The sequence below is a fragment of the Pseudopodoces humilis genome, chromosome 18 (genome assembly GCF_049639895.1).
Source record: "Pseudopodoces humilis isolate 2021_Gansu_Grassland_sample_001 chromosome 18, ASM4963989v1, whole genome shotgun sequence".
Lineage (NCBI taxonomy): Eukaryota > Metazoa > Chordata > Aves > Passeriformes > Paridae > Pseudopodoces > Pseudopodoces humilis.
In genome coordinates, this window is record NC_142217.1 from 14,790,531 (window position 1) to 14,817,773 (window position 27,243).

A 27,243-nucleotide genomic window follows, 5' to 3' on the forward strand; every position below is an offset into this window, starting at 1 on the left:
AGCTCTTTCTTTAGCCGAGCCCACAGCCACAAACACCACAGAACATCACCAAACCCAGGAGACCCAAGAGAACAGGGCTGAAACCCCAAAAGTGCTCATCCCAGCACTCCCAGTGATGCTCCACAGCTCCCAGAGCAGACTGGGCAGCACCCAGACCAAAGTGTCTCCACACTGAGAGGGAAAGAGGAAGCAGGAGGCAAGGAGATAGAGCTGGTTTGAAATGTTTCACTCTTTATTTGAAGTTTTACATGCCACCAGCGTACATGAAAGTTGCACATTCAGAATTCGACTCACAACGAGGACAAAGGGCCAGATGCAAACACAAGTGTCAAAGGAGCGCACGGACGGAGCAGCCCGAACCCAGGAGCCTGCAGGGATTCATGACCAGACTGGCACCCTGATGGCACTTGGGCTGTCAGAGATGAACCCCCAGTTTTAGGACCATCTCTCTTTGCCATCTCCAGACTCGTGAGCCAGGTCTTCTCTCCTAGAGTGGCACTGTTCCCTTTCAATCAGCTAAACAAGCATTTTTGGTAACATCTCTACCAGAACTGAGGGTGTTTGGAGACCAACTGCCCATTTAATGCTTTCCTGAATTCCCCTTTCTATCAATGCCAGAAGTTTTTACAAGGAGAAACAATTTCCACCCACTGTTTAGAGGGAGAGACGACAGAAATAGGGACTCTTACATTGACATTTTATTTTCAAAGAAAGTTTTGATAGAAAAACATTTTCCCCAGCAGCCTTGGGCAGGGAGTTGCAGCTTCCACTTCAAAGGATAAACTTCAAAAACAAATCCAGTGTCCTAATGGTTTTGTGCTACATTACTTAATTGTCATACAGCTAATTAGCAATGCCTGATTTCACATTCTCTGTACATAGATGAAGTTCACAAAAGAAGGGGCTACTTAAAAGAATAAATAAAACAAGGCACCAGGCAGCCAGGCTCTGACAACATTAACATAAAACGTTACACTTTACCATTTAAGAAACTGAAATAAAACCCCCATCATGATTAAACCTATATTGATCTGCCCTCCTTCAGATCTCAGAGCTTTGTATCTCTGCAAGGAAGGGGGGAGAACACAACATGGCAAGTGGGGGCTTAGCCTGTGCCTCTGTGTATGTATTTCACCAGCGTACAGCAGAGATCTTTAAAATTCTAATTATTTCCCTATCACCAAGTAAGATCAGGATCAATAGATGGTACAGACTGACCCCTTTCCTCGAGTGTCAGGGGGAAATTAAAAAAAAAAGAAAGGGGAGGGCGAACCTAGAGCGTCAGAGGTCAATGCCACAAAACAATAGATATTGATGTCTCCATTCATTTCAAACAGCGGAAAGGTCAATGCCTCCCTTGCTTCATGTTTTATGGCTGAAATCCTGCTGCTAACAGCAACAATGTTAGTAGTCAGACCTCATCCATCCTTTTTTATTATTATGATTATTTCTAACCAGGTTAGCCATTTTGAAAATTTGACGAAAGCTGGGAGCAGCAGTGGGGGGCTGGGTAGGAGGAAAAGAGGGGAAGCTGCCCTGGAAATTAATGGAAGAGATGGTTTCCATTAGTTTTCCAGTCTCCCTGTCCCCCTACCTGTGCCCCAGTTTGTCCCTCACTGCCCCCTAAAAAATGAAAAGGGCCTGAGGCAACATCCCTTCACTATTAATCATTATTCCCCGTACAACATCCCAATTGGTTTCTATGGAAATGATTCTCCCGCTGGAGTGCCCCGGCTGCCTGCGCATCTCAAAGAGGCAGGAGAGCTGCAGTGGAAGGAGACTGGGCTCTGCAACGACCGGCACAGCTCCTGCACTGCTCTCCCAGCTTTGGCTGGACACTCTGCTGGGACCAGCCAAGAGGGAATTGCATCTCCTTAGTCAGGTGAAACAACCCTACTGCACTGGTTCACTCTGCCAGTGGCAAAGTCCCAAATTTCTACAGCCCTAGAAAAGCACTGCTGGAAGAAAGCACCCAGCACCTCACATGGACGGTCCCATGCACCTGTCCATCGTCCCAGAGCTGCCACAGCTCTGAACATCAGTGTGAGGGGATGGGTCCTGCTCTACTCCCTGGCATCCCACATTCCTGGCAGAGGAGGAGGCAGTGATGGGAATTAAAGTGAGCGGGGTTGTGGCTCTGCTGCTCTCAGTCCACACCAGCCCCAGGTCTGCCCCCTGCTCCCCAGTGAGCAACACCTCACCTGGAGGGTTCAGCACCTGGGGAGCCTCCTCCCTTTGCACAAGTGAGGAAGCAGACCTAGCCTCGGGATGTCTGTCTGGCTTCCAGGGTGAGACCATGACTCCATCCTGTCCTGCCTCCTCTCACTCCCATCTTCTCCTTCTCCCTGACAGAGGAGTGACCACAGTCAGAGCTCTCCTGAAGGGAGAGACTGTCACCACACAGCCCCTTCTCCAAACAGAGCAGTGGATGCACTGCCATTTCCTAAAGAGAGCGTGAAATCAGCTTTGCAAACCGCTGAGGAAACAATTCTAAGAAACCCAGGGGAACACAGATGACTTTCTGAATTCCCCTCTGAATTCCCCACACACCAGTGTCACTCCAGATCCCCCCAGCCTGCAGGAACCAAATGCCACTTTGCCAAACAGGACTTTGGACGTGAGAAGAGCAGCAAACTACAAAGAGTTTTACACAAGAACAGTACTTGTCCCAGAATATCCTTCTCCATCAGAACCACAGACACCTTGGTGTGGTCAATGCAAAAATTTCTGCTGCAGTTCCCAAAGATTGGAGGTCTGCTTTGGAAGGCAGCAAGGAAGAGACCAGCAGGGACTGGGATCCTGCAGAGGCACTCCCTGCGAGAAGGGCACCTTCTGGAATTGAATTCATTTGTTTTAGACTACGGACAGCAGCATCAGCAGGCTCAGAAATCACCTCCTTAAATGCTCACAGATAGCAGGAGGGAGATTTCTGGAGAGATGGGGACAGAGAAAAGGAGGAGGGGAGGGTTTAATATTAAATAAAATCCAGAAGCAAAACACCCCTCTCTCTGCTTCCCTCTCTTCCTCTACAGCTGCCTGCTGGAGCCTGAGCCCTGAGTGGGCTCCGAGTCCCATCCACTGCTCTGCTCAGAACATATGGAGCTGTGTTTAATAGCCCAGCTCTGCCAATTGGGTACTATTAGGGTGGGTTCTTTTCCCAGTGTAAATGTTGCAGAATATAAATTGTAATTAACACCGATGCCAAAATAGCACTTAGAGAAAATAAGCACATTATTAACATCTGGTGAATCCTGCCTGGAGTGCAAAAGCAGCGGAAATTCTCACTCACCATAAGAGGATTTGTAGTAGAGATATCAAGCACTGGCCCAGAGTTGGGGAGCTGGGGGTGGAAGGAGATTTTAGCTCTTAATTACTATTTAGGATGCTACCTTTATCACCTGTGGGTGATTTTTTTCCTAACCCTGGTTATAACTGGTAGCATCATCAGGACTTGTGACCCACTTGTGTGACTACAGATGCCCAAACATCATATCCCTGGCAACAGAATAACAGTGCTATAAAACAACCCTGGCTGCTGCTCCCATCCAGCAGGAGACGAGGCAGGTGGACATGGATGTGCCAAGCCAAGTGTGCAGCATGTTCCATCAGGTGACTGCAACCCCAAGAGCAAAGGTTTAACACCAGAATCAAGCAACAGCTGGTTTCTGCACACCACTGTCCCCCAGTCCAGGTTTTCCAGCAGAGCAGGAAGAGGTGAGTTGGCAGCATTGCCAAGCTCTTGCTGATGCCACAGAGTTTATGCAGGGGAAATCCCGCTGAGGGTGGGAATGGCCTCACTCAACCAAACATCAGGATTCCTTCACAGGACTGAACAGGTCCCCTAAGGCATCAGAGAGCTGCCTCTGCATTCTCTGCCTTCCCTCTGCCCTGAGGCCAGCGGCACAAGCAGGACAAAGCAACTTTGCCAATGCCTCCAAACAAGGAGAAAACAGCTTTGCAAACACCCTCTGCCCAGTCATCGATAGTTATCCTAGGAAAAAAACACAGACAAAAACCGGGCAGAGCTGAAGTGGCCTCAACTGGACAGAGCAGCAGCTCGTGTTCCTGCCAAAAATCACATCTGATGTGCCGAAGTGAGGGAGAGGTATAGAAGAGAGAGAGAAGAGGATTCAGACAGGTGAGTAATATGACAAGAGGTAGAAAGAACGGCCTCATTGGGGAGAGTGGGTGGGAAAACAGTGGCAGGAGAGGGGCAGCAGCTCGTCACACTCAGCTGCACAGAGCTGAAGCTGAGGCAGAGCCTCAAACACTCAGGGAGTGCTCACAGCTCAGCTGCAGCATTCCCAGGGGAACAGGAGCTGGCCTCACCATCCTGCTGCCAGCTGCACTCCAGAGGCTGTGCTGGCTCTCTGTCCTGAGAGGGGAAGAGAGGAAGCCTCAGGAAAGACAGCAAACCACCAGGGACTGGTCTCAGCAAGGGACAGACCTGTGCTAGCAGAGCCTGCCACTTACCTGCCCTTTACTGTAACCTCTCTGAGCACCAGGGTTACCACAGCCTCGCTCAAGATTTACACCTGTGGGACAGAATTCCAGGCAGGTTCACACGTGGCTGATTGGAAAGTAAGGACAGAAAGTCCTCCAATGCTGGGAGATGCATTTTGTTCTCAAATCTATCCCACCAGACCAGGCTTCCTCTGAATACTTGAGGGCAGAAGACCATTTGGGAGAGGGCATCTTGAGTAGAAAATGCTGACAAGGAGATGGGCACATCATCTTTGGACGACTCTGGGCCTCCCCAGAAGAGCAGAGCTCAACACATTTGGGATTTGGGTGAAGTCAGACAGCTCTGGTCAGCAGCTGCTTTGCAGAAGTCAGACCTGGTATGCTACCAAGGAAAATTCTGCCACCCAGACATGTAGCTCCAGGAATTTGTAACTTGGCTTTTGGTACAGCTGTCTGATGCTTTTAAAAGTGCTCAGTAAATAAGGCAATATGAAAGTGATCCAGACCACTACTGATGCCTGAGGAAGTTCTGTGGAGCAGAGAAGCTGACTGAAATCACACTGTGAAAATACTTCATAACATCTCTAAAATTAGCATGAGCTCAAGGCATGGGGTATAAGGACAGAACTGGAACACTACATTCCCATCTACACTGCAAGACAGACTGCATATAAATCAGATCTGAGCCTCAACTTATTCACTGTAGGCACCATCTACCCTAGGACAAGGATTTCCAGATGAGCTGAGAACTTTCACCAAACCAATGGAGACAGCATCAGCAGGAACATAACACGGTCGAGGTGTTAATGACCTTAATTTGTTATTAAAAAATAAAAAAAAAAAACCTTTAAATATCTGTGACTGCACATGTGTGACTATAAATGCCTATTTGTAACATAGAAAAGATGTGATGCACTTCAATTGAGCAACACATTTTTGTGCCTCTGAGCTGGCCTAGGCTTTCTACTTTGCCAAAAACAGACTGAAGCAAAGAATGATTTCCACCAAAACCACAAAGCACACTGCCAACGTACACAGGGGCCCTTGGGACAGACACCAGGGGACACAGGGGAAAGAGCATCAAGTCAGTTTCTCTTACCTTTTAACTTCAGTAAAATAACAAAAACTATTCATATTAACCGCAAGGAAATACTCATCAGATTCCACAAGCCTTTGAGACAGGATTTTCAGATGCAAGCAACATCCAATAGATGTTTCCCCACTGCAAAGAACCAGCTTTTTTTATTTTGCAATTGCACCTGGTTGAAGTGATTGTACAGCATCCAGTGAGGAGCCGAGGATGGGAGACCCAAACCAACAAGAAGCTGCTCCATAGGTTCACACTGACTTGTCCTTTCCATGCTGTGACAGTCACCACCACAAATTGGGAGGTTCCTCGGCCACTCTGCTTTTAAACAAGGTAATTTCATCCAAGTGCCGCATGGGGACATCTCTGATGACCTCTGTCAAGTCCTCGTGAAGCAGAGGGAAAATGACAACGTTTAATGCAGGGCGTTCTGCCTGGAAACTAAATCAGACACAGGTTATTAGCCAAGGAAAAATACCAATTCTCCAGTGCAAGGGAAGGGGATGGCCTGGGTATCGATCATGCAGGATGGGGGCAAGGAAGGGTTGTTCAGAGGAGGCAAGAGGGGCAGCTGGAACTCCAGGTTTCCCATTCATCCCTCTCTATCTCAGCAGGGAGTTCAGGCTGGGTTTGCATCCCTTTGCAGTGAGTCTGCTAAGCTGGCACAAGCCCAAATTGCACCTAAATTCGGGAGGGAGGAAGAAGTTTTGAGAAATCAATAAAAAATAAATCAAGACACATAGGTATTCTTCGAGGATCAGAGATCCCAAGAGCTCTGCCCAAGCTGGGCAAGGTGCTCAGCGATAACAATTTAAACCACCTGCAAACCAGAGGCAAGTTGCAGAGCCATTAGGAAAATCAGGCCAGAGCAATGTCAGGCATTCCCTCGGGTCTGAGCCTGGGATTATCACTTCAGGCTGGGTTGTTCTGCATGCAGAGTCTACACTCTGCAATTAGAGCATAGGCAAGTTTAGAAAGCTCAGATGTGCAGATAAGCATTTAAGTGTGCTCACATTCACACACTGCAGCCTTCTTTTTAATCCAGGCAGCAGAGCAAAGGAAGAGATTTGCAAAAGTTAAAGCCGTTAAACAATGTAGAAAGAACCGTACAGAAAAAAGCCCAAGTGCCCATCAGCAAGTACTTTACATGACAGCAACCTGTGAGGAAGAGAAATGGTATTACTCAGTACAGTTTAACAAGAGTTCAGTCTTTTAAAGCTTGTTGGGGGGTTAAAACTGTAACATAATTACTCTTAAGAGTTACACCTTAAGATGAAAAATATTTGTGTCTCTTAGTCCTGTTGCCACCAAGGTGTTTCCTCTGAAGGGTGTGACAAGGAACAGTTCATGATCAGTCACAAGGAGGCAGAGTCACACTGGCTGCACCAGTCCCTGGAGGCTGAACCAAGCTGTGTTGGGTCCAAAGAGAAGATCTCTGCTCGACAAACTTAGACAGGTATGTGTCTGGAGGATTCCCAGCTCGTCTCTAGCTCTGAAATGGCCAGATTTCTGTCAAACAGTGAGGAAAGGCTGGAGATCCAGCTGCTAGAAACAGACATGAAAATCCCAGGTAGCAATACAGCCAGCTGAAGAAAGCTACACGAGAGACTGGCATTTCCTGGGAGACAGAAAGGACATTCCCATCCACAAACCATTTGGAGTAGAGCTGCCAAAAACATACCAGAGAAACTTCCACTCCCAGGCTAGCTGCTCAGTCTTAGTGGGTTGAATTAATTTGCCTGAACCTAAGTAGCTGCAGGAATAAGAATTTCCAGCAACAGAACTACCTGGGGCAATTTTATATCTCTCTGCATCACAGACCTGCCCTTCATGCCTCATGCCTAAGGGCTGGCAGAAAAGGACACGGCTCCCCAAGTGGATCTGGGGACTTGTGTCAGAGCTGTGCAGCTTCTTACTTCCACAGCACTGCCCTCAAGAAATCAACCAGCAAATAACTACTGATTTGGGAGGCAGCTGGTAAAGTCTGCAGTGAAATCACATGAAATACAGCCAAATGTCTCTTTGATAGTCCCTGCTCTGCCTTAGCTCTTCACATTTCTTATCCAACACCACAGTCCTGCAGAGAAAATCATGTTAATAGACCAAGTTTACTGAAGTTCAGCAAAGGAAGAAACTGCCATCTCCCCAAGGGAAAAAAACTGCTTCCTTCTTTGTATATAGACCCTCCCAAACCGGACCTGAGTGCTGCCTTCCCACCATGTACAAAATTATAGTTTATAAGCAGTCTTTACATGTAGCTATAAAAACAAGAACCCAGACAAGTTTACATGATGAACTGCTACCGAGACAAGTGAAAAACTCCAATGCAGTAAGTGTCCCTCCTAAAGAGGCTGGGTTCATAACAGGGGTTTGAACTTGATCTTAAAATAAGAGAAAAAAAAAGAAAGCTTTGTGATTTTCTCCAACCCCTCAACAGGAAACTGTATGTTACTGCAAACCTTGTAAATTCCATACCCCAGCAAGTTGACGCCGGAGAATTCTTTCCATGTACAATTTGCGTGATTTAAAGAAAAAAAAAATCAAATACACATGGTTCACTATTATTCTCAGTTAAATGTGCGTGCAAAGCCTCTCCTTTAACTGCCTGTTAAAAAACACCCTGATTTTAACGAGCAGCTGTCATAATGTTAAACTGGGATTAGCAGTTCCCAAAAGCAGCCTCCCTCTGCAATCTATGCTCCTTTAGTCCTTCCCCGGAAGGCAATTCCTTTCTTCATACACCTGTCCAGGTGGGCTAGATTAAGTGAGAGGCACTTAGAGCACTGCTTCGAAAGGCCCCAGGCATGGGGAGGAGATAACAAGAAGGGGAAGAGAGTGAGTTAATGAGTTGCAGAACAGCTCCTGTAATCTTCTTGAGGGTTCTTTCCTCATTCCACACCTGGATGGACTTCAAACTCCATCCACCTCTGCAAACGCATGGCTTGTAAAATTAAAACCCGAAGGACAGAGAAGGATGTTGACCCGAGGAGACAAAAGAGCTGCAGTTTCAGACATGAAGCCCTGCTTTTTTTTGGTTTGTTGTTTTTTTCAAGGGAAAAAAGCCACGGATATGCTTGCCTGCTCTCTCCTACAAAACCTCCAGACTAAACTCATCATGATTAATTAAATGAAAGCAAGTTTTCTAGGCAACTGACTAGCAGCCCCTTCAAAACAGATCCTTTAATCAGAAACAACCACTGGGATAACAAAGAAAACACCTCCCTCCTACCCCCAATATATTTTCCAGCATAACCTCTGGTCCAACAGAATCAACACCAAACCAACAACCACCCAGGAGGAATTTCCACGAGGAGGTTTCTGAAGTGTCCTCATGTGGATGTGGACACAGAGAAGACCAGGCCTCAGCAGCTGATTGGAATCATCCACAGAGCTGGGAAACAAATGGTGAAGCACATCCTCTGTCACAAATTCCTCCTGGCATCAGCAGAGGTACAGCATCTCTCTGCTCTTAGATCTTGAACTGGTTGTATGTGGATGAAAGGGTTAATGATGCTTTGCTATTTGTCTCCAGAATTCTCCCAGAACAGGTGTGGACTGGACTTAGTAAGGTTATTTTCAAGTGAACAGCTTGGTAAATAGCCTAACACTACACTCTCAATTACTTCCAACCACTGTGGCAGGATCCAATATGTAGGTCAGGGACAAAGTCAAAAAGAAAAACTCTAAAGCAAGGCTGCACTTTGATCAGATTTCCTCGATTTTAGCAAGACAAAAGAGTCCCTCCCTGGAATGCAGTTATCTCCTGGCAAACATTGACATGTCTCTCCAGAGAGGACAGTGAGTCCCCAGGAGATTCCAGCTCCTGATAGATCCAAAGGGTAGCCCAAAGCCATGGGGAATCTCACCAGCCAGCCTGGAAAGATGGATTATACCCCCCCTGCAACCCTCTGCACCACAGACCCTGGCAGGTGACACCTCTCTGCATTAGGTGCTGCTCAAACCTTCTTTACTTGTAAGGAAAGGATAACGCAGTATTTGGGGCTGAAGGATGTTCTTCCCCTGGACATTTCCACAGAAAAGTAGAAGTCCTAAGCCAAATCTGACATTTCAGCACATCCCACTTCACAGAGGCTGGCAAGCAGGACCGAGGGCATGCAATGAGGGATAATTAAACACTGCCAACAAAAGCAGCACACAGCAGATGAAGTGAGGAAATAAAAGTGTATCAGGAATGGATCAAGGGCAGATCTCTGACCTCCACAAACCAAGCTGAGCTTATGGAGAAAGAAGCTCTAGAGAAGGAGAGGAAGGAAGGAAGGAAATGAGAAGTTTGATTTGGGGGAACAGAGCACACCAGGGACAGAGCAGACGTGGACTCTGGCTGGCACAACTCTCACAAATGCAAACCAGTCTCTGCTGCAGTCACACACCTCCCCTCTCTGTTTACCCACAAGCTGATGAGATGTTTTTGGAGAGGCACAAGTTTGTCAAGAGCACAGGTTTCAGACCAACTCACTTTCTGCCCTGTATGCAGCTCTCTCACCTACATGCACAAAGCCCTGTTAATCCTCTGCCAGGCACAGCCTGTTTTCACTGGAAGACTTGCTCACACCTAGAAGTTCAAGTGTGGCATCTGTCTTGAAAGCTTCAGCCAGCATACCTGAGCCAGCCTGGAAACTCCCTTCCTGAAGCATGGCACAGTGGAATGGAGGAAATGCCAGGACAAGCTGGAGCAGCTGGCAGCAGCATGACCCAACATACACACACACACACTTTTCTCATCTTCTCAGGGAAGGCCAGGCAAACACTTAAGATTTGTTCCACTGGCCGTGCCCTGACCTCAGAACCAGGGAGCTGCAAATCTCTCCTTGCTTACAGTGACTGCCAAAGAAGCTTCTGCAGAGCATCTTCCAAAGATTTGGCCTCGCCAAAGAAACTGCAGGTGGAATTCTCCCAGGTCCCTTCCCCTGGGAGCAGGGAGAATCTTTGCCACCCACTTATCCCCCAGAAGCCTTTTAGGGGGACCCAAACTCTCGCCAGACTGACTCTAAAGCAGATCCATTCTCTAGTGCCATTCTCCCTCCCAGCCCTGCCAGAGTGCCGGTGCTAAGCAGACTTTATTTCCAAACCTCAGAAATGGACTTGAAAAGTTCCCAGGGAAAGATGTTCAGATTCCTCTGGTTGCTCTTAACTCCACACAATATTTTTGCTATAAAGTGTTTTCCTTTAAGGGTATCTTCTATCCCTTCATGTCTACATAGACAAACCAACATTCTCCCAAAGCTGCTGATTTTTCCACGCTAAGTCCCATCACTGCAGTCTCCAACCTGAGACCAAGGGGTGTAGATGGGACTCTGGAAATCACTCACACACATCACTGCCAACTCTCCCATTATCCTCAATGCAGCTTCCTCCTTTGCCACTGTGTTGAGCCACAGGGAAGGAGCAATAACACATCAGACTCATCCTGAGCCGAGGCAAATTACATCTCTCTGCTGTGGTTTCCCTGTAAGGCATGAATGGCACACTGCTACTCCTTCTGTGAACTGAGGTTTGTATCAAACACGCCTGCAGACTGAGGTTCCTACATTATTTTGCCAGCTGAACTCTGCATCACTCAAATGTGACCGGACAATTAAAGGGGGAGGGAATAAGAACCTAAAGAGCGATGCCAGTGCGCCCAGGACATGTCCTAGGGGAGTGCTCTGCCAGAGCAAGCTGAAAGTTATTTCCTAATCTCTTCCACAAATTAAAAAGCTACTGCAATAACTGCTCAATTAGATTTATTTTACTATGGAAATGCTTTAAAGCTGCAGTTAATGCTTCCGTTCAGCCTTTTACACCCTCATGAAGAGAAAGCACGACAGTGCTATTCCAATATTATTTCTCAGCCAAGAGAGAGAGGACAATCCTTGAAAGTTATTTCATGCAGAAACCAATCTGCCCGCTGAAGAAGGTTTCAGAACTGAATTCCTTTCAAAACACATGAGCTGGCAGTTAGAACGAGGCATTTGGGTCAGCCACAGGAATGCGTTTAAAGAAGGGGGTTTGTGAGTACCCCCAAAAGAAGTTAAATTAATATGGCAAACTGGGGATGGTCCCATAAGCCCTGCTGGCTTGTAAAGTATTTAAACCCACCTATAAACAACATCCCTGGTAACAGCAAAGGTGTCTGGGCCACACCTCATGCATTCAACCTTCACCAAGCCCGCCAAGGAATCCTTGGGCAACGCAAGCCGACAAGGATGCAGTTTGTTATTCAGTCTGTGACAGAATGATTCAGGGGTTTCCAAGAGCAGGAAATGAAACAGACAATGAAAGCTTGAGCAGGATGCTAATGATTCACTACACCAGCCTGGTGATACATTAAGTCCTCTGCAATCCCACTTGCGCGGGGCTGGAGCCGTCGGCACGCTGGGGCTGGCAGGGTGGGATCAGCAGCCACGGCCAGCGGCTCTGGGACCTCAGCAGCAAAGCCAGCAGTGTACAGACAGGGACTTCTTCAAGGTCAGAAGGAAGAGAAGGTCCTGAGGGGATGCAAAACCAGCTTGAAAATCTTGAATAAGCCCTAGGTGCTCACAGCAGCTTTTTGCAGCGTCAGTAGGACTGCAGCAGTCGGGTGGGCAGTGTGGGAGTGATGCTGCAGGATTCGGCTGAATTCAAAGATGATCTTGCAATCATCTACTGCCCCCAGAACCCATTCCAACCCCTCTAAGAGTAAAAGGGGTCTCCAAAAGGGATTTTATGAGGCTGAGACCACAATGAGAATTCAGGCAAGCAGAATGTTGCAGGAATATCCAGGGTAAGGGGGAATACTTAGCCCTGAGGTGAGCAAAAATTCATCTGTGCTAACTCAGTCCTGTGCTAAATGCCAGGAGAGGGACTGGCTTGCTCAGCACTTTGCAATACTCAATTTCAGCCCCGTGCTCCCACCTGGAAGCCCTGTTTCTGCAACTGAATCCCAGGAGGCTGCTTCATCCCTTCAGCAAGCTCACAGCTCTCACAGCCACAGAGGGCCACTGCAATCAGCAGTTTAAGAAAAAGGGAAGATCCAGCCAAGAGTTTCACATTAAAAAAGGACAATAATAAGTACAGGGAAATTTAGGTAATGCTACAGAAGACTGAACAGGAAGATCTAATTTAGGCTGAAAGCTCTTCCTAGAAAGTGGCAGGAATCTTATGAAAGTCACTTCAAACCAAGCAGTGCTCATACCTGACACAGGCACGAGGCAGGGTAAGTTTGTGTTTCTCTTCCTCTGAGTTTGGATCCTCAGAACAGTGACACTGTCCTAAATGAGAAAAATTCTCTGCCCTTTCTAGCACTGGTTAACCCAAGAGTGACCTGAGTCACAGAATCACAGAATTGTTTAGGGTGGAAAAGCCCCCTAAGACCAAGCACAACCATTCCCCAGCATCACCATGCTTACCACTCAACCATGTCCCCAGGTGCCACTCCTCATGGCTTTTAAATTCCTCCAAGGATGGAGACTCCACCCCTGCCCTGGGCAGCTTTTGCCAGTGCTTGAGAATCCTTTTGGTGAAGAAATTGTTCCTAATATCCAACCTAAAACTTCCCTGGCACACCTTGAGGCAATTTCCTCTTGTCCTGTCCCTTGTTCCTCAACAGCAGAGCCCAACATCCCTCTGACTGCACCCTCCTGTCGGGAAGTTATGGAAAGACAGAAGGATCCCTTTGAGCCTCCTTTTCTCCAGGCTAAACACCTTCAGCTCCCTCAACTTCTCCCCAGGGATTTGTGTTCCAGATACTTCCCTGGACCCACTCCAGCCTCTCAATGTCCCTCCTGAAGTGGTGAGCCCAGAACTGAACACGATTCAAGGTGTGGCCTCACCAGTGCTGAGCTGCTCAGGTGCTTTTCAAAGCCATTCGCTGGAGAGAGGTACCAGTGTGGCTGGGGAACAGGGGCAGAGAGCTTAGGAGAGAACTGCCATGTCCCCACTCCGACCCCACAGCTCTGGGGGGATGCTGCTCCACAACCCTACACAGCCCCAGCCCTCTGCACCATCTCCCAACAGCTCCCAGACTCCAGGAATTTACAACAGCACTTTTGGGAGACATGAACAGCTGAGCCCAACTGCCCACACAACACCCCAAAACACACTCCAGATGTACCATGGTTTTTCCCTTGGATTCCATTTCTGTAAATCACAGCTCACCTCTACATCTTGACACTTCCCCACTTCTTTATGAAGAATCCCTAATGATGCCGTGTTCTCAGATGTTTTTTGTTTTGCTTTGACTTTTTTAAGATTTGTTTGTTTGTTTTTATTTTATTGTAGCTTCCTCGATCTTTTTCCAAGGTGTTTTTCCAAGGACTTTTCACTGGCTTATATTGTCTGGTGTTGTAGAGTCCTTGAAATCACTACAATGATAGGAGCTATCTAAACACTTCAGCTAAAACCGACAAAATTCTAAAGGCACACAGTGGAAAATAAGAATCTGTCCTTGAAGCCAAGGGGATATTTGCCAAAGCATTTCCCATCCCCTCTTCCAGCCTGTTTTCTGATGGCAAAGAAAGCACCAGGAAAGCAACTTCTCCTGCACATTTGTGAAGTGCCTGCTAACCACACCATGTAGCTGTGCAAGCCTGAAGTCATCCAGATTCCTTGCCCGCAGGATTTTTGGGGCAGAGACATACCGGCATATAAATACGATTATTTAGCATGCAGCCCGCTGGTAAATGGGGGGACCTTCCATGGGTCACAGCTCCATCTACTGACTCTTCCACAAAATAACAGTGTGGAAAAGATTGGGAAAGCTCCTGGAAGGCTCATCCCCTTGGACCTGCCTTTGGACACACAGGTTTGTGCAGGAATTTAGAAGTGATCTCAGCACAGCAGCTCAAAATGGCAAAGAAAATTTACCTTTTCTGCAAAGAAGTATCTTGGCCCAGCAGCAGGTCTGGGCTCACGCCTGAACCTCCAACCACAGGGCCTCAAATTGTGGTATTTTAGTGTTTGTGGAATTAATGCTGCAGTGGTTTGAACAGAGGAGTTATTTAAACAGGGACAACATGTGCTTGGAGCTGAGCGCTCCAGCAAAGTTTGGGTTCAAGCATAAAATAGAAAACATTGTGTTCATTGGATCTGCTGCTATCTGAAGTGTGGCAGCAGCTGAGCACCATGTGATGGGGGGAAAAAAAAAAGTCAATTTACAGAAACTGAGACTAGACCAACGTCACATGTGAAACCTGAGGAAGATCAGGGAAGAGGACAGGGATCACTCAAGCCACATCTCCCACTCCAACCACTACGCCTTTCTTATGTGCAGAGTATCTCCCTGAACCATAAAGGAGCTCCCCTCTCCCATTCACACTGAAGGAAAAAGAATAAAGAAAAACACTGCAATGATTTATCTGCCCAGAGGGAAACAATCTTTACAGTCTTCTCTACAGCTCAGAGGAGACCTTGCCCTTGCAAGCCTCCTGTTTGCTGATGAGGCTCCAGATGAGCCCTGTTCTGCTTATTGTGTTTCATTGCAAAAGAGCCAGAACTGAATCAGAGGCTTTTAATGACTCAAATACTTGAATTAGTTTGTCCCAAATAGCAGCAAACTTCAACCAGAAACTGCTCACCAGAAAGCTGGACACCACAGGGTCTGGTTCAAAGCTGTCACAAGACTAAGAGACATAAGAACAACCTCTCTTTTCAGGCCAGTGAAACTGAAATACATAACACTAACCTCCTTTTACAGTAAAAAGGGAGAGTTTGAGATGCAGTTCAGGCTTTAAGCCATTGCTGTGGTGAAGCAGATTTAATTCCCAAGCTCCCATCACCACACCCTGTATATTCACCATCTTCCAGTACAATTCCACAGCTGAAACCAGGCTGTTCTCCCCAAATAGGTTCTTGCCTCTTCTGTTACCCAAACCTTCCTGTGCATCTACATTTGAAAAAGGACTGTCCTGCACAATACTGTATTTTCAAGCCCTTCTGATGCATGCCCAGCCCTGGGTCTTTCCCATTCACACTCACATTTCTCCTCTTTTTTAGAGGCATTGGGAGAATGCAAATCACTTTGGCCCCATCTTGCTGTTCAAAACTATCTCTGAACCTAAACAACACCTTTACCACAGCCCTAAAACAGGAACTCTGACCCTCAGTGGGACCTGAGGAATATGGATCAATTGCCCCAGCTCAAGAAAGGGAGCAAAGGCTCAAGGTCCCTCCCTTTCACCTCCTCCTTCCCACCCACTCCCCATATTTCACACAGCATCCACATAAATTTCAAACAAATGGGAAAAAAATAAGCATAAATCACCTCATTTCATTCTGGCACAAGGATAGATAACTTCCAACTTGCTGCCTGGTGTAAAACTTGGATTAAAGAGACACCAGCTGCACACTGAGAGGAAGCCATGCTGTGTGAATTGGAGCCTTACCCACAGGTTTAAGCTCACACACAGATTTTATTGCACATCTCTGCCTCGGAGTAGCAGACAAAATGCAGTCAAGAGTGAGTCAATTCCTGACCCCATCCCGAGGCACATTTGTGCAAGGATGAGAATGGAATCGCTGGAGAAGTCACGTGGTTAAAGACTCGCTGATGGCTCGTGGAAGACTCCAGGCTTTGCTTACACATCATTTTCTGTATTTTGTTTCTTCTATTTTATTACTAGAGACAGTTGCATGAGAACGGGATCTTTGTTGCTTAGGAGAGCATCTGCTCCCACTGCTTATCCTCCTCCTGAAGTCATAATCTTACGTGACATCAAAATCGTTTCCAGAGCCACCAATTACAATGTCACAGAGAATTATGACTTCAGGTGTAGAATTTGCAGTGGGAGCAGATGCTCTCTTCAGCAAAAAAACCTCCAAAACCCAACCTTCAAAAAACCCCATTTTCATACAAGTGTCTCTATTAATAAAATATAAAAGAAGAAAATAAGTTTGACAGCCAGAACTGTAGCTAAATATAAAAATAGTTTTTAACATTTCCACTAGGCATCAGCTGCTCTTTAGAAAGTTCCCAGGGTTTAGATTATAAAGAGGTAGAGAATGTAGTGAGAATCAGTCCATGACAGAGAAAAAGAAGGAGAAAAGACTGCAGAATGGTGTATTTCTGCCCAGCATGTGGACATTAAAATTTTGGGCAGCACTGCAATGGCACCTCAGAAGGGAGGGAAAATAAAAAACATGAACTGCAGGTTTCTGGTTCTTTTTAAGGATCCCCAAAGCACAACTGAAATCAGTAATGTTTTCACAGATATGAAGCCCTGTGTAAAACAAACTCAAAGATTCCTTGTCGCATCACAAGGAATTTACTCAGATGTTTCCAACAATCCCTATCCCAGAAGGACACAGAGGCTTTCAGAGGCAGCAACAATCTCAGGAGCAGTTTGGTAGGGAGCTAATATAGTCACAGCCTTCCCTGGATTTGATCCACGGAAACAAGCCAAGTGTAATAAGTTAGTTTGAAGCTGGAGGAAGGCTGGGGGGGAGGAGCACCCTTTAGGATGCACTAATAACGTAGTGCGATTTGAAATTTTTATTAGAGCTTAACAGGACACAGCAACAGTAGGTGACAAAGAAAACAGACTGAAGGCGGGGAAATAGCCTTATAGAAAAAAAAGATAATAATGGAAAGTCTGCTGTATGGGAAATATTTTGTAAGATGACTGCCATTATTAGAAGATTTCCAAATGCCAAGCGTAATTAAAAGCTCTCTTTTCAAATGCAGTTCACGGCTCACACACAAACGTTTCCCACCACGTGAGCTTCAGAACACTGCAAGGGGCCAAGCAAAATGCATTTAAGAACTGCCAAACGTGCAAAGGCAGTTTGTACCAATTCTCCCCCCTCACGAACCCTCCAAAGAAAAAAACCTTCACAACAACCCTTTAAAGGCTTTGAATTGCGCTGCCAGGGGATTATCAGTAAGTGACATTTACAAGTGATTAGAGGACAGAGAATTATCTTAGTCACTTGTGGGAAAGGAGGAAAGCTTCAAGGTCAAATCTCTCAGTACTTAAAATGTCGGCAGATGTTTTGTTTACGCAAAAAGTGCCATTTGATTTATGATGGAGCTTTGCATCCAGAACTTCAACTCGGCCAGCGGAACTGCAGAGAACATGAGTGGGAATGGAATCAAAAATTCATATAATACCTTCAAACATTTCACTGATTCACTCTTATTAAAGTGAGAGGCTGGTTTATGTGCCAAACAGTTACACATTACCTATTAGCTCCTTGGAACAAGAGCTCCAAGCCATATAAACCTTGGCAAGCAGGGAATGGAGATAAATCTCCAACAGCTTCAGAAATCCCACATCCACCCCTTTCCGCACTCACCTCCGGACAATGGACTGCTGGAGATTTTTGCAAACGGTAAGAGATTCTCCCATAAACATGTGGCACATGATGACCTCAAGGCAGTTGGCCATGAATGACATCACTGCATCAGACTGCAGAGTCCCGCTCCGGGAGACGATGCAAAGCCGCTGGAGAGAGGAGCAGTGACTCAGTGCCTGGAAGAACTGGGCGCCTGCACAGAAGTACGGCTGTTCCAGCCTGCAGGAATAAACAAAAACAACTCAATGGGCAATTCATGCCTGGGATGCTCTCAGACAAGAGAGAAAGACACAGCACATTCATAAGGGGACTGGCAAATGGATCAAGCAGTGCCTCTGACCCTAAAGGACAAGAGCACAAATAGGCAGAAAGGCCCTAAACTGCAGAATTCTGGCACCCACAGGGAGTAACTCTGGAGTAACCCTGGTTTTGCAAGTTTCCAACAAAATATGGTGGGTAAAACGGGTCTGAGCAGCAGATCCATTCTGTTCTTAAAAGCACAGCTTGGCTTCTGTACCTGAAATCTACCAAGCAGGTGGTGTGGATTTAGGGACCTTCTGCTCCAGTGTACAAACACTGCCCAAACTGGTCATATCTTCAATTCACTGCCTGGGGAGGAGCAGGCGTGAAAAATACACAGTGCACACAGGCTGATGCAGAGCTGGGGCCAACACAGTGACCACAACCAGCCCTGGCAAAGGATGAGAGCTACCACTCTCACACAGGAAGAACAACCATCATCAACCCAACCTTTACCTTAAACACCTGGCTCAGGGAAGACAGACAGGATGCTCCACCAGGGTGATCCAGGAGGACAATAAATTGACACAGTGAAGCTATACCTGGCCAACAAGGGGTCTGTGCTTTAACCAGCAGAGTAAGTGGGCAGGTTCCTCACAGAATCCACAGAAGTGGGTTTCCCTCACAGAAACCAGCCTGCAGGGAGCTGAACCTGCTTGAGGCCCGTGCCACCAGGAGTGTTCATCTGCTTATTGCAGATTTACTACCCGGCTACAGAGCACTTGGGAATCTCAGTCATTGGGTCAGGAAAGCCAAGAGCTCCAAGAAGGTCAATCCATTAGGTGAGTACAAGCTGTCGGGCCCAACTTGATCTGGGTAATCTCTGCATAGGCTTTGTAGTATGCAGGGGTATCTCAGCAACTTAATCCTGTTAATTGATAAATTCTGTTTCAGTCTCAGCCTGCGACTGCTATCAGGTGGCATTGCCTGAAGAGATCCTAAGAGCATATCTGCACTTTGGGTAATAAGTTAAAATTAAGAGAGTGGGAAGTCTCTTCAATTTTTCAGCGTCACTATTGGGGCACTGTAAATTTAGGACAAAAAACACAGAATCTCCAGGATCCAGGTGAATCTCTGGGACACGGCAACCACGCCTGCAATGCTGCCCTGCACTCGCTAGATGGCAATGTTGCTTCGGAATAGCCCCTTAAACTTGTTCCTCAGCCTGGAAAACTGGGAAGGGAAAAAAGGGTGGAAACAGCAGGCAATTAGTCAAATCAAAAGGAAACTACGTTATCAGGAGGAAGTGCCAATTTCTATAAAACCATCTTAAGCCAATACAAAACCTTAGACTTTACTCAGGGAAGAAGAGTGACAGCTTCCACCCAAATGTAGTACCAGGAGACAGCCCTGTTGAAGCCTTTATTCCAGGCTCCGAGCTGCCTCCCATCTCTATCACTCTTGGCCTCCATTTCAAAGCCTCAGGAAGCTACAGGGCCTAGGATGAGCAAAGCAACACTGCACACCCAAACCTCCTTCCCTAGCCCTCAGTTCCTCCATGGCAATTTACTCTCCTCAAGGTTAAAGACATTCACGTAACCCAAGACCTTGAGCAACCAAATTCCCAACAGCTGCCACCCCTTGGATGAGAGACCAGCACATTCCTCCCCTGTTATAAATGGGAAGTGGTGGAAAATGAAAACCCTCCTGAGGTGCTTTAGCCCCCCTGGTTCCCCTAACTATTGCAATGTGTCAGGGACAGGCACACAAGCACCAGTATCAGGTGATGAGTGGTAATTTCAGCCACAGTAACAGAACTGTGACCTTGCTGTCTCCCATCTTTCTAAAGTGGTAACATTTGTGTTCATATGGACTAGTGCAAGGAAACCATCACAGTCTCCTTTCACAAGCACATCTGGGCTACCATGAAGCTTCTTTGTGCACTCTTTAGGATCAGACCCTTGGTAGGATCCTTTAAGTTCTACCAGGAGAAGAGCACCAACAGGACAAAGTCTGAATCTGGATGTTTTCAGTACATTATAAAGAAATTAAATAAAAAAAATAAAGAGGTGAGACTTTCATACCAACCCAAGGCAGACAAATATCTCATTGGGAAACCCAAAGTAAACTACATTATCTAGACAGTGTAGGAGTCCTTTCCTTCCTGGAAATTTAAGAGGTGTGCATGTACACAAAGCCAAAAAGTCAGCAAAGGCAAGTAGCATTTAACCAGCCCTGACAAGCTGCTAGCTCCCAAATAAGCAGCATGCACTCTTCCTTATCTAAAAGGAAAGCAGTCACAGCAACTTTTGCTCCTAAAACACTGGTTAAAGGGCATATCCTGAGCCCTCAAGGACAGCATGCAATGCCTTCTCATTCTCCACAAGTCAGGAAGGAAAATACCCAATTTTCAAGCCATTGCAGCTACTCTGGACCAGAACACTTTTAATAGTGGCCACAATAAACCACACATCACGTTTCTGGAGATCCACAAACAAAATGGGAGATGTCCAAGGGCAGCCCCTCACCTGAGATCTCTCAAACACTTGCAGTGTTTCAGCATGTCCATGAGAGCAGACATATAGACCACCTTGCCCATCATGCCCAGGTTGGCCAAGGAAAGAGTCCGCAGGTGCTGGCACTGCAGCCCAATGTTGACGAGCCCAGAGCCCGTGAGAATATTTGGCAGCTGTGCTAAGGTGAGGCTCTGCAGGTAAGTCAATTGGCTAATGGCAGCCACCTCTGAATCCCCCACACTCTGTGCCCGGACACAGGGAGGCAACGAGTTCCGAATTGCTGGCTCGTTGCGGGGCATGGCAGAGGAGAAACTGGACCCAATTATCTCCAAGGTTTCCAAAAATCGGAGGCTTCCCATCAGAGCCCAAAACACTGAAGACTCGATCTTCTGATTTGCCTGATCCCCTAAGTTCCTTGGATATGTCTGTATCCCAATCCGAACTTTCCTTCCCAATGTTTGGGGAACCAAATTAGGTGTGGTGGGAGGCTTCTCCACGCTTGCAGCAACATCTGTGATGGAGCAAACTGGTAGTGCTAATGAAAGTAGGTGCTTTAGTCTGGACAGGAGCTGGCACAGGTGGTTCCCTATGCTTTCAGAGCTGTGATGGTGAGCTGCAGAGAGGTTCAGGTGTCTCAAGTTGCAGCAAGACACTACCAGGCTTTCCAAAATGCTGCTGTCAATATCATCTTCTGCTTTCCGAAACAAGGAATCTGGGGCCAGGCAGTGAACGCAGCCACTGAGATTCAAACTGGTCAGGCTTTTAAGATCCTTCCCACCATTAATGACCCTCTGGATCAGGTGCCCACCAGATAAGGTGCATCGGCTAAAGCTGAAGTAGAAAGGGTTGTTGAACTTCAAGTGTTGCAGGAGCCCAGAGCCGTTAATCCAGGCTTTGGGCAGTTGTAAAGCATCCAGACGTACGTTTCTGGCCATGGAGTCCAGGAGGTTTTTGGTGGCTCCCGTCTCCGCAAAGCTGCCGGGGGCAGAGATGAGGAAGGCATGGAGGTTCTCAGGTGTCCGATCACTCAGTACTGCCAAGTACAGCCTCACCACCTCCTGGTTGACGTAGCCAGGAGCCAGCCTGGCGTAAAAGATGCGGAGGTTCTGGTAATGGGGCACATTGCTCTCGCCCACCATCAGCTGCCCAGAGAGCATAAACCCCTCCCGCGACCGATCGAGGATCTCAAAGTAAAGCAGCAGTTTCTCAAGGCTGGTGCAGCACGGAACGACACCGTATGAGGGTGTGTAAAGCGTTTGCTTCAGCTCCGAGACACGGCTGAGGGTGGCTTTGCACTCACTGCTCAGCTGGCTGGCATCAAACCCCGGGTTCACATCGATGGCCAGGGAGCGCAGGTGCTGGAGCGTGGAGAGCATCTTGGAGAGCCGCAGAGAGGTGACGTGGCACCCGGACAGGTTCAGCTTGACCAGGTTCTTGCACCGTGTTACATGGTCGATAGTGGAGCTGGGCAGCCAGTAGCACCCGGCCATGTTCAGCTGGTAGATCTCCTTCCCAATGTCCCTCATCAGCTGCTTCACTTTGTCTTTGTTTACCTGCACCCAGACAAAACCACATTCAGTGAGAGATACGGCAATGGTGGGCACTGACTCAGTTTCCCAGCTGGAGATGGGGTAAGAGTGGCTGGCACTTGGACTATATGGCAAAGGTTTGGGGATGGCAGCACAGCCTAAGAATTATCACACTGCTGGCAGCTCAGTCTGCCATGCCTTGGCCTCTTAGGATTACACTTCCTGTTGCTTCTGCAGCTCTGCATTACAGACAGTTCAGCAGCTGAGAGTGGAAGGGAAAACCACCTCCATTTTCTAGAGCAAAGCTATTTCAGCAGAACTGGCTATGTGCAGAAACTCAAATTGAAAGAAGAACGTTTCCATTCTTCTCCATTCACTTTCCTATTTTGGAAATGAGCATAGCGGGCTTTCCCCTGCCTGCACTGGCTGATACAGTTCCCATTGAATATATCATCTTTTCTTCCCAAGCTTTATTTTTGTTATAATATGCACACAATTTCTGGCTTTGCTGACTGCATGCCTGACAGCAACACACACAAGATTTTTTTTGCACAACAACATGGAAAACATATTTTGAGAAAATGGTAACTTTACACAACCACAGCTACAAACAGAAGGTCATGTTTACTTTCATTTTAGCTTCAAGAATTAAGGAGAAGTTAAGTTTCCACTGACAGTATTTTATATAACTAAGGGAGCACACAGCTGTTCTAACAAAGCATCCTGGAAAAGAAATGCTTTTAGAAAACAGCTTATTGTGTATTTGATTTCAGAGCTCAGGAGCAGTCTATTTATGCATACACATTGGAAAGTTCTACTTCTTGGCATTGTTTTCCAGCAGTCAGATTTGTCTTCACAGCTAACAGAAGAAGCAGAACCCACCTTATAGTCCTTCTGAAGCAGAACTGTGTGTGTTAGACTCTTGTCAAGGCAAAGTGTTGCGAGTTTCCTGCAGGTTCTCCTGACATTCAGGACCAGGTCTGTGCAAGGGACGTAGCTGAGGATGTGCAGAAGGATCTCATCTGAAAACTCCATCAAGTTGACTCCATTGCTTTCCTCCTCACTCTCCTCGCTAACAACCTCCTGGTGGAAAAAAAAACAAACAAAAACCCAAAAAAACAGAGGAAAAAGAAAAGGAGAATATGGAGGTACTGCAAAACTTCACACAAAACCACGGTACTTTCACTTGGTCTTTCATCACTGGCTAACATTTCCATCCGTTCTACTTACTTTGCAACTGGAAAAGTGACTGTCCATGATCCTCTCCTAAATATATCACAGCAATCTCTTTCTACATCCTTCCTCCAAGCGCCACCCGTTCCAATAACCTTAAGAGTTACATAACCATGCATATATACATATATATACAGCTATATATATCTGTTTACACATACAGACACACACCAACACTGCAGTCCAACATCACCCACAGCTCTTGTGCAACACACTCACACCTTAACGGCGAAACCAGAGCCCAAACCGGCACTAACGCCAGGCCAGCTCCTGAGGGGAAGCGGGGCTGCTCCACCTCACAGCCCCCTGAGCCCCCCGGAGACACCCTGCGAGCGCGATTCCGCCGCCCGGGCCCCGCCGCCGAGCGCCCTCCCTGCCCCCGAGCCCGGCTCCCGCCCTGAGGGCTCCGGTTCCCGCAGCAGCCCCGTTACCAGCGCCCCGAGGGGCCGGTGCGGAGGGGAAGCGGGGGGCGAGCTGAGCCCCACAAGCCCCGACTCACCTCTCCGCAGCGGAACATGGCGGCAGCCGCGCGGTCCCGCCGCAGCCGCCACCGCCTCGCCGGGCCCCGCTCGCAGCGGCCGCGGCCCCGGCTCGCTCCCGCCGGCCCGGCCGCCTCACGGCTCTTCCGGCGCGGCCCTGACCCGGTTCCGGGGCAGCGCCCGCCCCGCGCCGCCATCTTGAGCGCGGCGAGGCCGCGGCGCGGCGCCATCTTGAGGGCGGCGCCGCCATGGTGGGAGTGGCGGGTCCATGGAGTCAGAAAACACCGGGATCCTTCACGTTGGAAAAGAGCTCTGAGCTCGTCGAATCTAAGCTTTGGCGGAACACCACCGTGTCAGCCAGACCACGGCACTGAGTGCCATGTCCATGATTTCCTTGAACACCTCCAGGGGCGGTGACTCCACCACCCACCTGGGCATCCCCTTCCAATACCTGACAAACTTTTCTGTGAAGAAATTTCTCCTGATGTCCAGCCTGACCCTCCCTTGGCACAGCTCAGCACCATTTCCTCTCATCCTGTCCGCTGCTCCCTGGGAGCAGAGCCTGACCCCCATCTCACTACATCCTCCTGTTTGGAAGTTGTGCAGAGCCAGCAGGTCCCCCCTGAGCCTCCTTTTCTCCAGGCTGAGCCCCCCCAGCTCCCTCAGCCACTCCTGGTGCTCAAGACCCTTCCTCAGCCCCATTCCCTTCTCTGAACACACTCCAGTACCTCAATGGCCTTCTTGGACTGAGGGACCTGGAACTGGACACAGCACTTGAAGTGTGGCTTCTTCAGCTGTGAGTAGAGGGGCAGAATCACTGCCCTGGTCCTGCTGGTCACACTACAGAACACTGGAATGGTTTGGATTGCAGCTTAAAAGATCATCTCATTCCATCCCGTTTCCACGGGCAGGGGCACCTTCCGTTATCCCAGGTAGCTCCAAGTCCCGTCCAACCCGGCTTTGGACATTTCCAGGCATGGAGCAGCCACAGCTTCTCTGGGCAACCTGTGCCAGGGCCTTCCCACCCTCATGGGGAAGAATTTTTTCCCAGTATCACCATCCTACCCTTCACTGATGTGCAGAGGGCCATGCAGAATCAGCCAGGGCTGCTGCGACTACTGCTGTGACCACAGCCATTGCACACAGCCATGTCCAAGTAGAGCAGCTGGCTCCAGCAGTGTGGCTCCACACAGCTCCTATCCAAAATCTCAAGTACAAACAGGACCAGAGCCCTGGAATTTCCAGTTACGTGTATGCTTCAGGAATTTTGTTCATAGAAAATGTGTTTTAAAGATGACCCATAAAGGAAGATGAATAAGTTGCTATTTTCTTCCTGCTTGATTGTTGCCATTTAAGGCCGTGAATTACATTAAGGGTAAATTGGGGGTTTCACTTAGAAATAGCAAGTGCCTCAAGTCTTGATTATGTATTTTGCTTCTAGGCTTGTGAGAGAGCTCTGGAGTCAAAGACGAAAACCATTTTTAACTCTTAGATGAGGGAGAACCACTGTAGAAGATCTGTACCTGCTTTGTTTGTCATGTGTTTCACTTAAATAAAAGGTAATCACAAATTAAATCCGGAGGCCTTTCAGTCAAGACTGACTCGTTTGACATCTGGGAAAAATACCAACCTACCATATTTGCAGTCACCAGGGAAGGCAGAGACCAGGGTGTAGGAGACCTGCATTTCCAATGCAAATGATAAATAAAACCATCAGTGAGTCCCAAAGGCAGAGGGAAGGCCCTGCCCAGAGAGCAGGGTGGCTGGAGCAGCTGGTGCTTAGAGTAGCCACGGGCTCCCTCCAGCCCTGCAGCGTACAGGGACCAGAGAGCAGCTGACAACCCCAAATAAGTACTGGGAACAGAGGGTGGTGTAAGGGGTTCCTGAGGAGAAACAAGGCTTTGGAAGAGGAGCTGCATTTGGACTTGTGATCCACCAAATAAATGAGCAGTGTGTTGGTGCAGCTCAGACACGGAGGTTGAACATGAGGGAGAAGTGGGCAGTAAAGGAGGAAGGGATTGAACATCTACACTGAACTCTGGCACTTCTCTTCATGGCCCTGGGAGGCCAGACTGTGATAGAGGAAATCCTCCTCGCTGTGCCTCACTCCAGGAATGCTTTTCATGTGGGTAGACTTTGGTCATCTTACAATCAATACACGTTTTCCTAGCCCAAACAAAGCAGGCACATATCATGCTGTCCCAGCCCAGACAGGCAAACAAATTAATATCACTATCAAGATATTTTACTCTGTGTAAAACAAAATATCTCAACATTCAAGGCCAGTCTGTCTTGGGGATTTATGTTTTTTCCTCTGGAAAGTCTTGCCTCAGTTCTCTCCTCTGGTTCTTCTTAAGCCTGATACAGCCTGAACAACTTTTTGTCAGCCCAACTGGGCTGCAGCAGCCACAGCACTTGGTGTGCTTGGGTAGATTGCTAGCTCCACTGCTGGAAGTGATTCTCAATCCCTGATATGGTTTAATACTGTAAGGCCTGCTAAAGTGGATTATAGATGGGTATAATGCAAGTCAGGATGGGCTCCAGGTCAGCAGTCCTGCAAACAACCTCAGAGACCAAGACTGCTCCTGCCCTAAGCACAGCCAATATCACACACCCGTCTCTGAATGAGTACCTTGGAATGGCCATTTTCTAAAGCTGGTGCTTTGCATCCTCCAAGGGGACTTGTGCAAGGAGGCCAGTTTAGTTCAAATGCTCTGAGATTCCCTGGGATTTTTGCACACAGCCAGCTGGCACCTCTCCTGGAGGAGCACATGCTCACTAATGAGAGAACAGGACCCTCCCCACCCAGAGACCGTTTCTGGTCAACTGTCCCTGACACAGCTGAGAGACAATGAGGCCCTTCAGGGCTAAATCCCGAGAGCTGCAACCATCTCCTTTGCCAAGGACATCACTAATTCCCGGCGGTGGCTTGATTCCATAAGCAGCTCAGTGAGGTGACTTTCCAGGTCATCAGCTAATTGCAGGTGAAGTGCCAGCAACTGTCTCCAGCAGGAGGGAAAGTTGGGAACTCTGAGGGAAGAAAGGGTATAAAACATGTTTGCTCAGCTTCCTTGAACTGAGCCATCTCTCCTGGGGCAGCTACAGGGAGGTAGGAAAGGGCTGGGTGACTTGGAAGGATCTAGAGCTGAGTCTAGCCATCTCTGCAGCCTGAGGTATCCTGGAACATCACCATGGCTAAACCAGACGGGGCCATGCTCAGCCTGGCCCATGGGTGAACATATTAAAGCTCCTGGTCTCCCCACAGCCCCTGGCTATTGGTGTGCTGGAGGAGAGGAGATAGCCAGAGCATTGATTATTCCCTACACAACTTCATTGAGTCTAAAAAACCCAGGACATGTCTCCTCTACTGCCTTCCCTGACAGGCCTCTCAGCATTTCCCCACCTCTGTGAAACAGTGAGGGGTG

At 47.9% G+C, this 27,243-nt stretch overlaps 1 protein-coding gene across 3 annotated transcripts; it reads right to left on the reverse strand.

Annotated features, from left to right (window-relative positions):
• Nucleotides 1-236: 236 nt before the first annotated feature.
• FBXL18 (F-box and leucine rich repeat protein 18) lies at nt 237-23,938 on the reverse strand. Of its 3 annotated transcripts, XM_014252442.2 has the most exons (6): nt 23,839-23,938; nt 22,989-23,189; nt 20,590-22,130; nt 17,822-18,040; nt 6,662-6,709; nt 237-5,992 (listed from the first exon to the last, which is right to left on the reverse strand). In XM_014252442.2, the coding sequence occupies exons 1-6, from the start codon at nt 23,854-23,856 to the stop codon at nt 5,836-5,838; spliced, it is 2,184 nt and encodes a 727-aa protein (XP_014107917.1). In that variant the 5' UTR covers nt 23,857-23,938; the 3' UTR covers nt 237-5,835. The 3 variants fall into 3 exon arrangements, with proteins under 3 accessions (XP_014107917.1, XP_005523077.1, XP_087920205.1); XM_005523020.2 differs by lacking the exon at nt 6,662-6,709; XM_088064079.1 differs by lacking the exons at nt 237-5,992; nt 6,662-6,709 and adding an exon at nt 17,115-17,590.
• Nucleotides 23,939-27,243: the final 3,305 nt, after the last annotated feature.

Bases quoted from the DNA above. Each gene is read 5' to 3' on its own strand.
- FBXL18 (XM_014252442.2), bottom strand. The intron at 22,131-22,988 runs GTGGGTTCTGCT...GTCTGGGTGCAG, and splicing joins TGCTTCAGAAGGACTATAAG to GTAAACAAAGACAAAGTGAA. The intron at 18,041-20,589 runs GTGAGGGGCTGC...TTATTCCTGCAG, and splicing joins AAGTGTTTGAGAGATCTCAG to GCTGGAACAGCCGTACTTCT.